The sequence below is a fragment of the Thunnus albacares genome, chromosome 5, assembly GCF_914725855.1.
Source record: "Thunnus albacares chromosome 5, fThuAlb1.1, whole genome shotgun sequence".
Classification (NCBI taxonomy): domain Eukaryota; kingdom Metazoa; phylum Chordata; class Actinopteri; order Scombriformes; family Scombridae; genus Thunnus; species Thunnus albacares.
In genome coordinates, this window is record NC_058110.1 from 24,107,449 (window position 1) to 24,121,050 (window position 13,602).

General features: G+C 38.5%; 1 protein-coding gene across 1 annotated transcript; it reads right to left on the bottom strand.

Moving 5' to 3' along the window:
• Positions 1 to 1,544: 1,544 nt before the first annotated feature.
• On the bottom strand, positions 1,545 to 7,419 carry LOC122982758 (potassium channel subfamily K member 15-like). Its single transcript, XM_044352311.1, has 2 exons — positions 3,542 to 7,419; positions 1,545 to 3,323 (listed from the first exon to the last, which is right to left on the bottom strand). Exons 1-2 carry the CDS (start codon positions 3,837 to 3,839, stop codon positions 2,320 to 2,322), a joined length of 1,302 nt encoding a protein of 433 aa, XP_044208246.1. The 5' UTR covers positions 3,840 to 7,419; the 3' UTR covers positions 1,545 to 2,319.
• Between the last annotated feature and the right edge of the window lie 6,183 nt (positions 7,420 to 13,602).

Consider the following 13,602-nt stretch of genomic DNA (forward strand, 5'->3'; position numbering starts at 1 on the left):
TTTTGATAAAAATAATAAAATAACAATGGCACTAGTGCTATTAGTCTGACTTTCTCATATGCACACTGTATTAATACTGCTCATTATATCTGAAGAAAATTCAACTATACTTGTACAGATGAACACAGGGATGAATATCACTGCTGTTGCATGGACATATACTGCCCTCTAGTGGCAAAATGATTCACATTAGGTTGTGACTTTCATTCCCTCAATCCCAAGTGTTCTCCCCTGTAGAGGGCCCCCTTGTCAAAGTTATTATATCTTCATCCCCCCTCCTTTGTCTCTGTCATGTACAGAAATGATGATGATCCTGTTTATTTGAAAGTATATGATGAACGCTTTGTATAATCTGACTTGTTGCGCACGTTAAAGAATGCTTCATGAAGGAGAGCATGTGATGTGATGCTGTAAGGAAGTAAAAGGAGTAAACGTCCCCATTTCTACCCCCAAGCAGCCACAGCAGATGGCATTTCATAACCAATCACCATTTCAGATTCTATTGCCCAATCAGTTTTACATTTATATGTAAAGCAGCCTACTATTCCAGCAGATCAACAGATGGCATGAAATGCATGCTTGGGGACACTTATGTAAAGACTTCATGATTTCTGTTCCTCATTCCCAACCGAAAAACACATTTTAAAAATAGCAAATGGAGGCAACGTTCAAACGTTAAGACACATGAAGTGATTTTATCTTGTGACAGAAGAGAAAGTGTGGTGTTTATGACTTGAAATATTGGCTGCTGCGCTTGAGAATGGAGGCATTGTCTTCTTTTGCTGGTTTATGGCCATTTTATTATCTTCTTCATATTTCAAACAGACAGGAACACTTGGGGGAGAGAGAGAAATAACACAATAAAGCTGAATTTTAACCTTTTAACCTAGTCAACAAGCCATCTCAGGACATCCTGAAAAGATATTTTCCCACCAAACATAAATGTGGCAACTTACAGATCAAAAAAATGTTAAGATTTCTATGTTGAAACTGTTCTAAATTTGGCTGAAAAGTGGATCTTTTAGGGTTACATATGAGTATTGTTTCAAGAGCATTTCAGCGACTATAATCCAGAGTGAAGCTGACCATAACTACACATTTAAATATGTTGTCGAAATAACAGTTTTATCTTAAAATGTTCAATTTCATTGACCCGCAAATCACAAATTCAATCTTCGCTAGGTTTTATCATCAAGTCAATTATTCTCCATTCCAATTCTGGTTATAATATCTCTAAAAGTAGTATTATTAACCTCATTCTGACCCCCTTTTTTCTCTGCTGTGATAGTTGCAACAGAAAAGAAAGTCAGCTAAGGTAAGGCCTTCAAGATCTATTTTTTTTATCAAATCTAAAAGGGTTCTGGTAGTTGAAAAAAATACAAACAACAGAGGAAGACAAATAAATACGAAAGTCAAATAACCTTCCGCAAATGTGAGTCGATTTGTTCAATCACTGGATTAAAATAAAAACACTCACACATTCAATGGTCCTTTTCTTTGGTTTAATAAAACAATACTGTAAGAGACTCACATCGAATCTGACTACAAACCAAGTCTACAAGGAAGCAACACCTCCCTGACTGGAAAATGACCAGGATTGTGGGAAGTTAACCTGCTACATATCTGTTGCGTGCTACATCCATTTAATGTCAATCAGTTTTAACAAGCATAATCTCTTGATATTAGAGTGCATTAGTGCTGAACAATGCACAAAAGGTTATTCTGACCCCCAATTATAAGTACTAAAAGGATTTATTAAACTCACTGAGCTAAGAAGCCACATACCTCATGTGCTTGGTCAAAGTTCTTTAAGGCTTTTTTTAAAATATAAAAGTATAATGACATCTTCTAGCTATGGCATGAAAAATTTAGGGTTTTGTCTAAAGCAGGAGCAAAGTCCACCAAGGATCATTCACATACCTTCACTGAACAGTTATACACTCATAAATAAAGTACTATTAAAAAATACTTCTGTTAAAACTGTAGATTAAAAGCCCAACCTTTTACATCTTTACATAGCACTCATGCATTCACATTGTGTGCTACACATTCTCTTTAGCATGCACTGCACTTAGGCTTACATGCGAGGAAAACTGCAGAATCACAAACATAAATGATGTCATGGCGGTAAAAGAGGAAAAAAAAATCTCATCCTTGTTTTACAAATAAAATCGTTTTCAATAGCCACAAGAGACGGTGTATTTGTTTAACAGAATCAGTGTCTTCTGACATGCACAAAAAAGGTGTGACACAAAATACAGTATCAATGAAAATATTGTTTACAGTCTGTGCAAACACTCACTCTCACTAAAGTGCTCTTTAAACTGACTTTCTCCTTGAACGGGGGAACTCTCGGAAGCTATGCCCAGGTGAGAGTGTGCTCCCTGGGGAAGAAAGTCCAGTGTTGTCAATGGAACCTGGCGAGCAGCCCTGGATGCTATAGGAGACTGAGTTGTAGTAAACAGAATTGATATGGCAGCCGTGGTGTTCACTGTGGGACATAAGAGGACTATCACAAATGCCCAGCCGGTAGCACACACAGGAGCAGAGAGAGCTGAGGCTCGACTCTGGCCCATGTCTGCCTGCCTTGATCTGAAAATGCAGCCTGTGTCTGCAGGGGCTTTTTCGTCTCTCCTGGTCCTCCACTGGAGAAGCAATGAGGTTAGTGCGGCTGGTTCCCTCCTCCATTGGAAGGAAGAGGGTACTGTGGCTGCGACTGTGCACCAAGTTGCTCCTCTTCCTCCCCCTGTGGCCGTCTCTGCTTTGTTCAACGTGGACACCCACAGCCCCATCCAAAAGGCCTCTGTCCCTCTTCAGTGACGCCCTCTCTTGAGCATCTCTCCTCTCATCCTCAGTATTCATGGTGAGGAAACGAAGCACCACCAAGTTAAGGAAGGCCCCAATAACAGTCAGCCCCACCAGGATGTACATGAAGCTGAAAGCCACATAGGGGGTTTTCTCCTGGAGGTCCTCCTTTTTCTGCAGGGCCACAAAGTCTCCAAAGCCGATGGTAGTTAGTGTGATGAAGGAGTAGTAGTAAGCATGGAAGAAGCTCCATCCTTCAAAGTGGGAAAAAGCTGCAGCCCCCACACACAGTGTTCCGATACAGGACAGGAAACCCACTAGGACCATGTTCTCCATGGACACCTCAGTGCAGTGAAAGCCCAGGCACTGCTTCGCCTTATGTAGGAGATAGCGGACAAATGTGTTCATCCTCTCTCCCAGACTCTGGAACATGACCAAAGTCAGAGGAATGCCCAGTACAGCGTAGAACATGCAGAAGACCTTTCCTGCATCTGTGCCTGGTGCTGCATGTCCATAACCTTTATGCAAAGAGATGGAAGTGAGAGGAACACCGTGACGCATAGAAACGCTTGAATGGTAAAACGGAAATTAGGATGGAAATTAAATGGAAATTAGTCTGTAATCAAAACAAGTCTTAAATGTTGCATTCGTGCAGAAAAATAAACTGATATATAGTAAATGCAGTAACAACATTATCACTCATCTCAAAAGATAGCAGTAATATATTACAACTTACCAATGGTGGTGATGACTGTTATGGCAAAGTAAAAAGAACCAGCAAATTTCCACTGTCTCCCGGCGCGATGGGGCTCAGCTTGCAGCACTACTCGCTCGATTTCGCGGTAGTCGTCCTCGGAGAAGCGGTACTTCTTCTTCATCTCGTTGCGCTTCTGCTCCAGGATGCGTCTGCGGGAGCTCTCCGACTCGGACTCCAGCGCGTCAAACACCGCGGCGCCGACCAGCAAGTAAGAAAACATGCAGAGGATGAGCGACAGGGTCCGGACGTTTTGCTTCTTCATCCTCGGTGTCGGCATGAAAAGTCGGGAGCAGAGGCACAGTTACAGGTGGTGGTACTGTTCTTCAGCGTAGACTCCACATTGGTCTTGCAGCCTGTTGCGTGAAACGTAGTAGCAGGAGAGGCGTGTAGGAAAATATAACGTGGAAATCTTTGTTGCCAGGTTTGAATTTAATGTTTATGTAAAAACGCGCATATCCCGCTGTGCGCATTGAGAGCGATCGATGCTCTCCACACGGTCATATGTTAAAGCAAGTGGCCTCAGCTTGTCTCTTCGCATGCGCAAACCAGTCGCCAGTAAAAGGCTGTGTGTAATATGATTCATGCGTAAGACACATAGTAAGCTGTAAGCATCAGTGTTCAGTCTCATCACACCTGTGTGCAACAAGTTAAGTCCCGACTCGACCCGGCAGATACCAATCTAACATGAGGAGGGGGATTCAGCACCATGGACAGCAGCCGGTGGGATTCACATGAACTGGCCTTCTAACTGCGTATTCAAGGTAGAGACGTTCAGGGGCTGAGAACCACGGAAACCCAGAGTTCAGATAGAACAAGCACATTGTATCTCCTCTGGAATATATAAAGAAAGTTCTGCTTGCTTGCGTTCAAACACACCATCACAAGGCTATCCTAAGTTCTTACGTCTGAAGCTCAAGTAAATGATGACCAGGCAACATGTTGAAAGATAATTAAAATGACTTAAATAGTTAGTCTGTGTTAATTTGCAGGTGTAAAAAAAACATGAGAGCATAATACATTACTGGATTAAGAAATATTGTGCTGGTGAGATTAAAAAAAAAAACAAAATGGGCTCATGAAGACTCTCAACTAACTTTTGGATTTACCACTTGACATAGCAATAAACTCACGGATTCTCTTTCACTCACAACCTACTGAATACATGTGAGATGGATGATAATGTCCAATTCTGTGTATAAGTCAAAGTAAAGACAGTTTTAATTGATACAATACATTTTTGAGATCTTGTGATGATGTCATCCAATGTAAACTATATTCCTTTTACAGATTCATATCAATAACATAATAATGAAGATTGTTTGTTTTTAGCACTGATCACAAAATCAATGATTACAGAGTGCTTTAGAACAAACAAATATAAAACAACAAAGAGAAAAATTGACAAATAAAATACATGTTACAACGCTGTATATTTATTAGAAAGCCATTCAATAGAAGTGGGTTTTCAAATGGGATTTAAATGAAGATACAGATTTTTTCATAACATCATAACAACAAAATAGATTGTGTGTGTGTGTGTGTGTGTGTGTGTGTGTGTGTGTGTGCCCCTGCACATTAGTATGCTGATGCATGTGTGTACACTAAATAAACGACATTGCTACACTAGATGCTTCTGGAAATTTACTGTACTGTAGGTGATGCTGGTTGCCATGGTTACTTATACCAGAAGCCCAGACTTGGACTGTCAGTGAGGTTGAAGCTAATACGTTAAGCGCAATGATCCAGACACTCACTCCGTGAATTATATTGCCGTTGCATCACAACAAGTATCATTAATTTTTGTTACTCAGGCTGGATTTTTTTTTTGTTTCGAAGAAACATGAAAGGAAAGAAAATAAATATCACACAGTTGTATCATATAAAAATTGAGAACCACCCACCTTGTGCAGTAGGTATTAGCAGCACCAACAGGGTAATGCAGGTGGATTACCATGTGTTCTTTTGTTCCTCTCAAACAGAGCAACCTGCTCTTGGTGACCCTGTTTTTGTGTTAAGTGGCTAAATCAGCACACTTACATCCCTGTTGTGATTCAAACCAGCTCTCCATAAATCAATTACCTCTCAGCTGATAAGAGAGGAACCTGAAGCCCTAACAGCCACCCATCAATCCGCACAGCTTGTATTCACATCCTTTTCAAAGCCCAAGGACCTGGAACAAAGTGAGGAGGCCCATCAATCCCCATTGGTCCAGGGCTCAGGGATAAGTATTTAGACTCAAAGAGATGCCTCATTGATTTATTTTCTCTCTCTCTGTTCTCTGCTTTGTCTCAGGTACATTTCATTATCACACACACACATATTATCATGCAATCTACATGGAACATTGAAAACAAATGAAGAGGATTATGGAAATACTGTCCTTTGTCCACTCTGTAGCTAATAATGCCTCTTTTTTGATTAGTTATTAATTATATGAAATTCTGAACATCTGACTTACAGTACTGCAGAATACTTAAGGACAAATTATACTTGTTCACAGGTGTGCTTCTATTGCTAATACTGTGTTATTATCGACATTATTATTATCATTATGAAGGTTGCTGAATGACAGCTGGTGAGTTAGTGAAAGCTTTTTTCTTTGGGAAGAATTTGGGTAGATACAATAATATATAAACTTGTATTTTTTTGGTTCTTGCCGAAAAAGACCATTTCTCCTTTCTTAGTGCTCATTACGCCCCACCTGGAAGCAATCCTATTTTATGTTTTACCCCCATTTTTCCTCATTAAACACTGCCCACAGAAAGCATTTGTCCATTTTTTTTTATCTCACTAAATCACAAAGACCTCCTCGGTGTCTGTGTTGATGCTGAGAATATGCAGATTGTACCAAACCATTTTAGGGATGCACATGGCATCATGCAGAGAAAAGAGGACCTTTTGCCTGAAGGCGCATTTCGTTCCTAAATAAAACCCATCTGCCAATTCTGAAAGAACAAAAATGCAAATCTGGCAAAATCCTGGAGGAAGGCTTACAAAAATGAAGCTCATCTGTAAAAGCCAAATTTTTAGAATGGAAAGGGTGTCTTTAGCAGGGAACAGCAGCTGTGCTTTGACAGGAATAAGAGAAAATTACAGAAAGGCACAAAGCAGAAGTGCAAGATGGGAAAGAAGCTTGATACTGTGAGAGGCTTTGTGTGTCAACATGCCTGTTGTCAAAGTGAAAAGAAGACTGGCGGCCTTAAGAGACAAAGTTGGATAGTTGTGAATTTGACTGCAAGGGCTTATGTCCAGATAATGATCCGGTGACTTCCTTTGACTTAGGAATGTGATTATGGAGGACACATCTGAATTTGAATTTGCAGTTTAAAAGAGAATAGGAAAAAAACAGGCTGACGTTCTGCATCCTAAACAGACAAAGGAATATTAGAACAAAAATCAGAATTACAAGAATTACTGTTTATTGGTTGAACTGTTTTATGACTCCGTTTGCCTGTCATCATTTGATTTCTATTTGTGTCCTATTAAATATGTGTTGAGCGTGAAAACAGTGTTACAGCTGTATGTGCTGCCTGTTTTGGGTTTTTTTGTCCTTTTCCTCTCCTGTCTATTGCTCCGCCCAGGTCATCTACACTTAATCAGTCCAAAATGAGGTGCACCTGGCCCAGGGAGGAGGACGTTAATATCTCCCAGGTTCCTGTTGCAAGAGAGGCTTCTCGTTTGTGGACTGCTGGTCTTGCCTCTCAGCCTGAGATTTCATGTTACTCAGTGTTTCTGTTGTATTTTGATTGTTTATAGTAGTCATTTAGTGTCTTGGTTTGTTTTGTATGTTTTCGTTAATAAATCCCATGGTTTGGGTGTCTTAAAAGGTTTACTTTGTTAAAAGAGTTTTACTTTGGGTAAATGGTGGATTATTGTTCGACCCATAGGGCTGACCAAGGGTTGGGCGTAACAATAGAGATTACTAGAAAATCCCAAACAACTATATTACACAGCCATAATTTAAAATGTAGATACATTTTGCTATATCAATACTCAACACAAACTTCTATAGTCTCAATATTACATCAAAGAATTACATTTCTGAGAGTGGTGCCACAGTTACCACATGAACTGGTTTGAGAATAAATATTGAAAGAGCAGACTGTAAATTATACTAATAAAAAATTTGATAACTGGAGGATAACACGGATGAGCTAGCTGTAGTGTCATGATACAGTATAACACAATGTCTTTATGTACCAGCAGTAAAGCAAATACAATGAGGAGGCAAGAAAGTGGGCCACAGCCAGTTGTCAAACCAAGCATGATATAGACATGTGCAAGACCAAGTTTAACTTTAATACCCTTGAACACTGCTCTAGACAAATTTGTGATTTGAGCTCCAGAGCAGCTACTAAACTGTCCTTGTCATGAGATTGTTTTACTGTTTCTGAGGTCAAGAATGAACTTTCATTCTCAACATGGACAGAAAGTTCTTAAAGTGCTCAGACAAAATGGAAATATTAACATCTGCAGTGCATTTCTAGAAAATTGTGTCATACAATCAAAAGCTCCAGAAGACCTTGGGGTGAGATTGTTCTGTCAGCTACTGTTTCCAAGGTCGGTAGTGAACTTTCAGTCATAAAACTTGTGATGGTTTATGATACACAAGACACAGACAGGTAACAAAGAGAATCACGGAGTTAAAGGAGCATACAGTCAGTTCAGGCAGAGCCCTAAAGTCTGTGCGCTGCTTTTGACAATTTTTACATACATGTATGTTTATTATGGGGATTATCTCTCTAAGCAGAATCCCTGTCACTGCTTGGATTCTTTGATCTCCCTCAGACACCCTCAGACCGCAGAAAAGGTTCTGCCAAATCTAACTATTTGCTATAAAAGGTCATTACGTGACGTAAGTGTTTCTGACTGAACCATTAGGTATTTTTACATGCAGGTATGGCAACACTTTGGCCAAAACAGCCACAGTACGGAAACAATCTGCCTACCTGAGAGACACAACTATTCTAATACAGAAAAAGCAATCAAAATATGTTAATGAGTTTGTATTCATACCCAAATTTAAACAAGAATTGTAATTTGCTAAAGTTCGTGCCATGTTTGACTCTGCTTTCTTCACATTGAAACACTCAGACATACACTATATGCTCTCTGGATGTAAAACAAGTCTCTTCAGAAATAGGTACTCATAGATACAGAAAGCACGTCAAGAGACAATGACTACAAATGTTCTACCTGTCAGAGTGGAAAAGTAGTTTCCTTCATCTGCAGAGGAGAACATTCCAGGTAAGACAGTGCAAGATTAGATAATATTAGGAAAGCAAGAGTAAGTATTATCCCCTCGGATCTGTCACTGACTCACAGTTAGAACAGCAAACTGAGTTATATTTAGTGCTGTGGCACAACTCACAGAGGCCTGTCTGCTTTGTGCCATATACAGGGTGGATGGACTGAGCCTATAAAAGTCCTCTGTCATCTTCTAGTCATCCACTCTCCATAGCTTTAAAGAAAAACTTTAAGAGTTCTCCTTTGTATTTCTTAATTATCCGTAAGATTATACACCGTTCCTTTATTATACTCATATATTTCTGTTTGTAAAACAGAAAAGATCTTTGCTTCCTTTCATTCGTTTGCTTTGTCAGCAAATACTTCTGATCCTCTCACAATAGAAGAAAGTGCATGATACACATTTTCTCTTTTATGCACCAAAGTTGAAACACCACACAACATGACGAGAATTCAGATACTATGAGTCATGGTAACACCACTGGATGGCTTTTGTTGCAAAGCAGCTGCAGAAAGTGTTGAGTGTTTTTTTCTACATACAGTAGGTCAGCCACCAAGGATGAATGATGCCATTAAAAGTTGGTCTAAATCTATATTGGTCTGACTCTGACATTTGTATTATGACTCTTGTTGAACAGCTTCTTATGGTCTTTAACTGTTACTGTTACAACTTGACGCTTTAGACAGATAATCTCAGCTGCTGTTTAAACTTTTCCTACAGCTCGTACATTTTTGAACACACAAAGTCAGTGCATCATTCAGTGACCACGTTTGCTGTTAAATTGGATAATTGGAAACAATCATATTAATCATAGTGAGGCCACAATTGAAGTAAGCAGTTACAGTAATGCACTTCGACTTCTGCTTAATTCAATGTATTGGTCCATAAAAATGTGCAGAATAGAATCGAATAGAATTGTGGGTGTGACGATTGTATATAAATATAAGTGAAAGAGAAAGAAAATATCTTAAATAATATAAATATATTAAACATTAGAATAAGTATTACATTTCAAAAGGCAATAACTGTGTCTTATTGGAGATGCAAGCTGTGCCCTGAGTACTTAAAACATTGCTATTCATTTGACACATTGATTGCAGTAAACAAAATACACCAACATTATAAGTGACAGCCTGATAAGCATTTAAACATAAAATGTGAGAAAGAAAGAAAATATCTTAAATAATATAAATAAATTAAACATTACAATAAATATTACATTTCAAAAGGCAATAAAAGGGTCTTATCAGAGATGCAAAGTGTGCTCTGACTACTTAGAACACAATTTTCACAACTTTAAAACAATTAATATGAGAAAAAGGGAAACGTAAATAAGACATACCAGTGTATGATTGCTTAAAGGCCAGTAAAGACAGTAGCTGATCTACACCAACACATAACTTGGCAGCCAGTCAGACCTGGAGCTGTTTGTATAAGTTCAAACTTGGCCTGGTTATTATGTAAATGTTTACTAAGTTCAGTTTTACGCATCACTAAATTAAAACAGGTTGCACCACACAGACTAGTTCTTACGTAGAGATAAGTTAATGAGGTAATGGGATATAGTTGACACATCTGACCTCACACAATACACCTCAAATTACAAACGTTATGCCAAAGATGTTAGCCTATACAGTGGTGTGAAAAAGTGTTTTCCCCCTTCCTGATTTCTTATTTTTTTGCATGTTTGTCACACTTAAATGTTTCAGATCATCAAACAAATGTAAATATTAGTCAAAGATAACACAAGTAAACACTAAATGCAGTTTTTATTATTAAGAGAGAAAAAAAATCCAAACCTACATGGCCCTGTGTGAAAAAGTGTTTCCCCCCCCTGTTAAAACATAACTTAACTGTGGTTTATCACACCTGAGTTCAATTTCTCTAGCCACACCTAGGCCTGATTACTGCCACACCTGTTCTCAATCAAGAAATCACTTAAATAGGACCTGCCTGACAAAGTGAAGTAGACCAAAAAATCCTCAAAAGCTAGACAGCATGCTGAGATCCAAAGAAATTCAGGAACAAATGAAAAAGAAAGTAATTGAGATCTATCAGTCTGGAAAAGGTTATAGAGCAATTTCTGAAGCTTTGGGACTCCTGCGAACCACAGTGAGGGCCATTATCCACAAATGGTGAAAACATGGAACAGTGGCGAACCTTCCCAGGAGTGGCTGGCTGACCAAAATTACCCCATGAGCGCAGCAACGACTCATCCAAGAGGTCAAAAAAGACCCCACAACAACATCCACAGATCTGCAGGCCTCACTTGCCTCAGTTAAGGTCAGGGTTCATGACTCCACCATAAGAAAGAGACTGGGCAAAAATGGCCTGCATGGCAGAGTTCCAAGACAAAACCACTGCTGAACAAAAAGAACATTAAGGCTCATCTCATTTTTGCCAGAAAATATCTTGATCCCCAAGGCTTTTGGGAAAATACTATGTGGACTAAGAACATCTTACCAACAGTAAAATATGGTGGTGGTAGTGTGATGGTCTGGGGCTGTTTTGCTGCTTCAGGACCTGGAAGACTTGCTGTGATAAATGGAACCATGATTCTGCGGTCTACCAAAAAATCCTGAAGGAGCATGTCTGGCCATCTGTTCATGACCTCAAGCTGAAGCGAACTTGGGTTCTGCAGCAGGACAATGATCCAAAACACACCAGCAAGTCCACCTCTGAATGGCTGAAGAAAAGTCAAAGTCCTGACCTGAATCCTGAGATGCTGTGGCATGACCTTAAAAGGGCGGTTCATGCTCAAAAACCCTCCAATGTGGCTGAATTACAACAATTCTGCAAAGATGAGTGGGCCAAAATTCCTGCACAGCGCTGTAAAAGACTCAATGCAAGTTATCGCAAATGCATGATTGCAGTTGTTGCTGCTAAGGGTGGCCCAACCAGTTATAAGGTTTAGGGGGCAATCACTTTTTCACACAGGGCCATGTAGGTTTGGATTTTGTTTTCCCTTAATAATAAAACCTTCATTTAAAAACTGAATTTTGTGTTTACTTGTGTTGTCTTTGTCTTATATTTAAATTTGTTTGTTCTGAAACATTTAGGTGTGACAAACGTGAAAAAATAAGAAATCAGGAAGGGGGCAAAAACTTTCTCACACCACTGTATGTGCAAAAAATAACAGGTTAGCGTAATAAAATAATTTTATGGTGTTTTTCAGAGTTAATAGTATGCATACTACTAACCCTGAAAAACATATGGCATTTCTCCATAAACTGTTTTTTTTAATATTTTTTGTATTTTTTTGTATTTTTTGTATTTACATGTATTTTTGTATTTTTTGTATTTTTTTGTATTTTTTATATATATATATATATATATATATATATATATATATATATATATTGGACTGTATATATATATATATATATATATATATATATATATATATATATATATATATATATATATATATATATATATATATATATATAAAAAATTAAGTAATTACTACTTTCACAAAGAGTTTGCAGTTAAGTGTAATATATTGTCTGGCCTCCTAAAACTGTTAATGTTTGGAGTTGTAGTGTGTCACAGCTTGTGATGCTACAGTGACTTCCAGTTTACATAGCTGATGGGCAACAGATGTGTCTTGGCAACCAGTTCACAAATAACCAAAATCTTTACTAGCTAAGACACTCTCTAAGTTTTAATGGAACCTGCTTTAGTAAATCACTAGTTTGAAACACACAAACTTAGCAATGGGAATATAACGATTACCTGGTACATCTAGTCTTGATGAGCAGAATTCCCCCTGATGACCCTCGACTCCGCCTAGCAGACTCCTGCGGGGATAAATTATAGGAAACTCATAGTTACAAGGGGGAGATAGAGTAGTAAACAACTCCGACAGTCTCTAAATTCCTGGCAAATCTCCTACTAACACAGCCAGACTGGGTTTACATAATTATTATAATCTCTGTGCATATCAACAAATCTTTCCATCTGTATTAGACTCATTGAGGATAAGGCAATAGGGAATCCATTTCATGAAGCAGCGGCACTAAATAGCAACAGCAAATACTGGATGCCTGCAGAGCCCTCTGGTTTCCACAGTAACTAAGACCAAAAATAGAAACCCACACCAGCGGCCATTCAACATTGAATCCCCTGTGATAATACATGATTCTATTTATACCTCCCCATGTATAAATGCATCTGTCCAATTACTGTCAAAAGATGGACAACATGGTCCAATTATATGTTCACACCTCTGAATCCTCATTTGTGCCAGTGGACCTTGTACTAGAACAATTGAATCCAACTTACAATGCTGTGATACTGAAGATATTACCCATGTGTAAGACACTTCTACTGAGAGCTCAGACTGGATTCGCAGATGAATTGGACTGTGTTTTGACTATGTGCATGTAAAAAAGAGCAAGAAAGAGCGTGCAAGTATGAATGGCTGCTTCAAGGTGTGGTTACATAGAACTGCAGGGTTATTACATGTTAATGACATAAAGTCCAATGCTTCACTCTGGTCAAATTAGAGCTGCAAGAATTAGTTGATGAGAAAATTAATCAGCAACTGTTTTGATAATCAATTCATTTTTTAAGTCCTTTTTTTTTAAAGCAAAAATGCCAATAATGAGATGGTTTTAGGTTCTCAGATTTGTCCTTAACAATTTAATCTTAATTTTGTTAATATCTTTGAGTTTCTGTTGTTTCAGACAAAATAAGACATATGATAACATCATTCACCGTGGAAAATAATCGTTATTTGTAGCCCTAATTAAAATTGTGCAGTACTGAGTATGATCTGTTTTCAAATGTG

Excerpts from the sequence above, each read along its gene's own strand:
- LOC122982758 (XM_044352311.1), bottom strand. The coding sequence starts at position 3,839 with ATGCCGACACCGAGGATGAAGAAGCAAAACGTCCGGACCCTGTCGCTC. Across the intron at positions 3,324-3,541 it reads AACAGTCATCACCACCATTG|GTTATGGACATGCAGCACCA; the intron begins GTAAGTTGTAAT and ends CTTTGCATAAAG.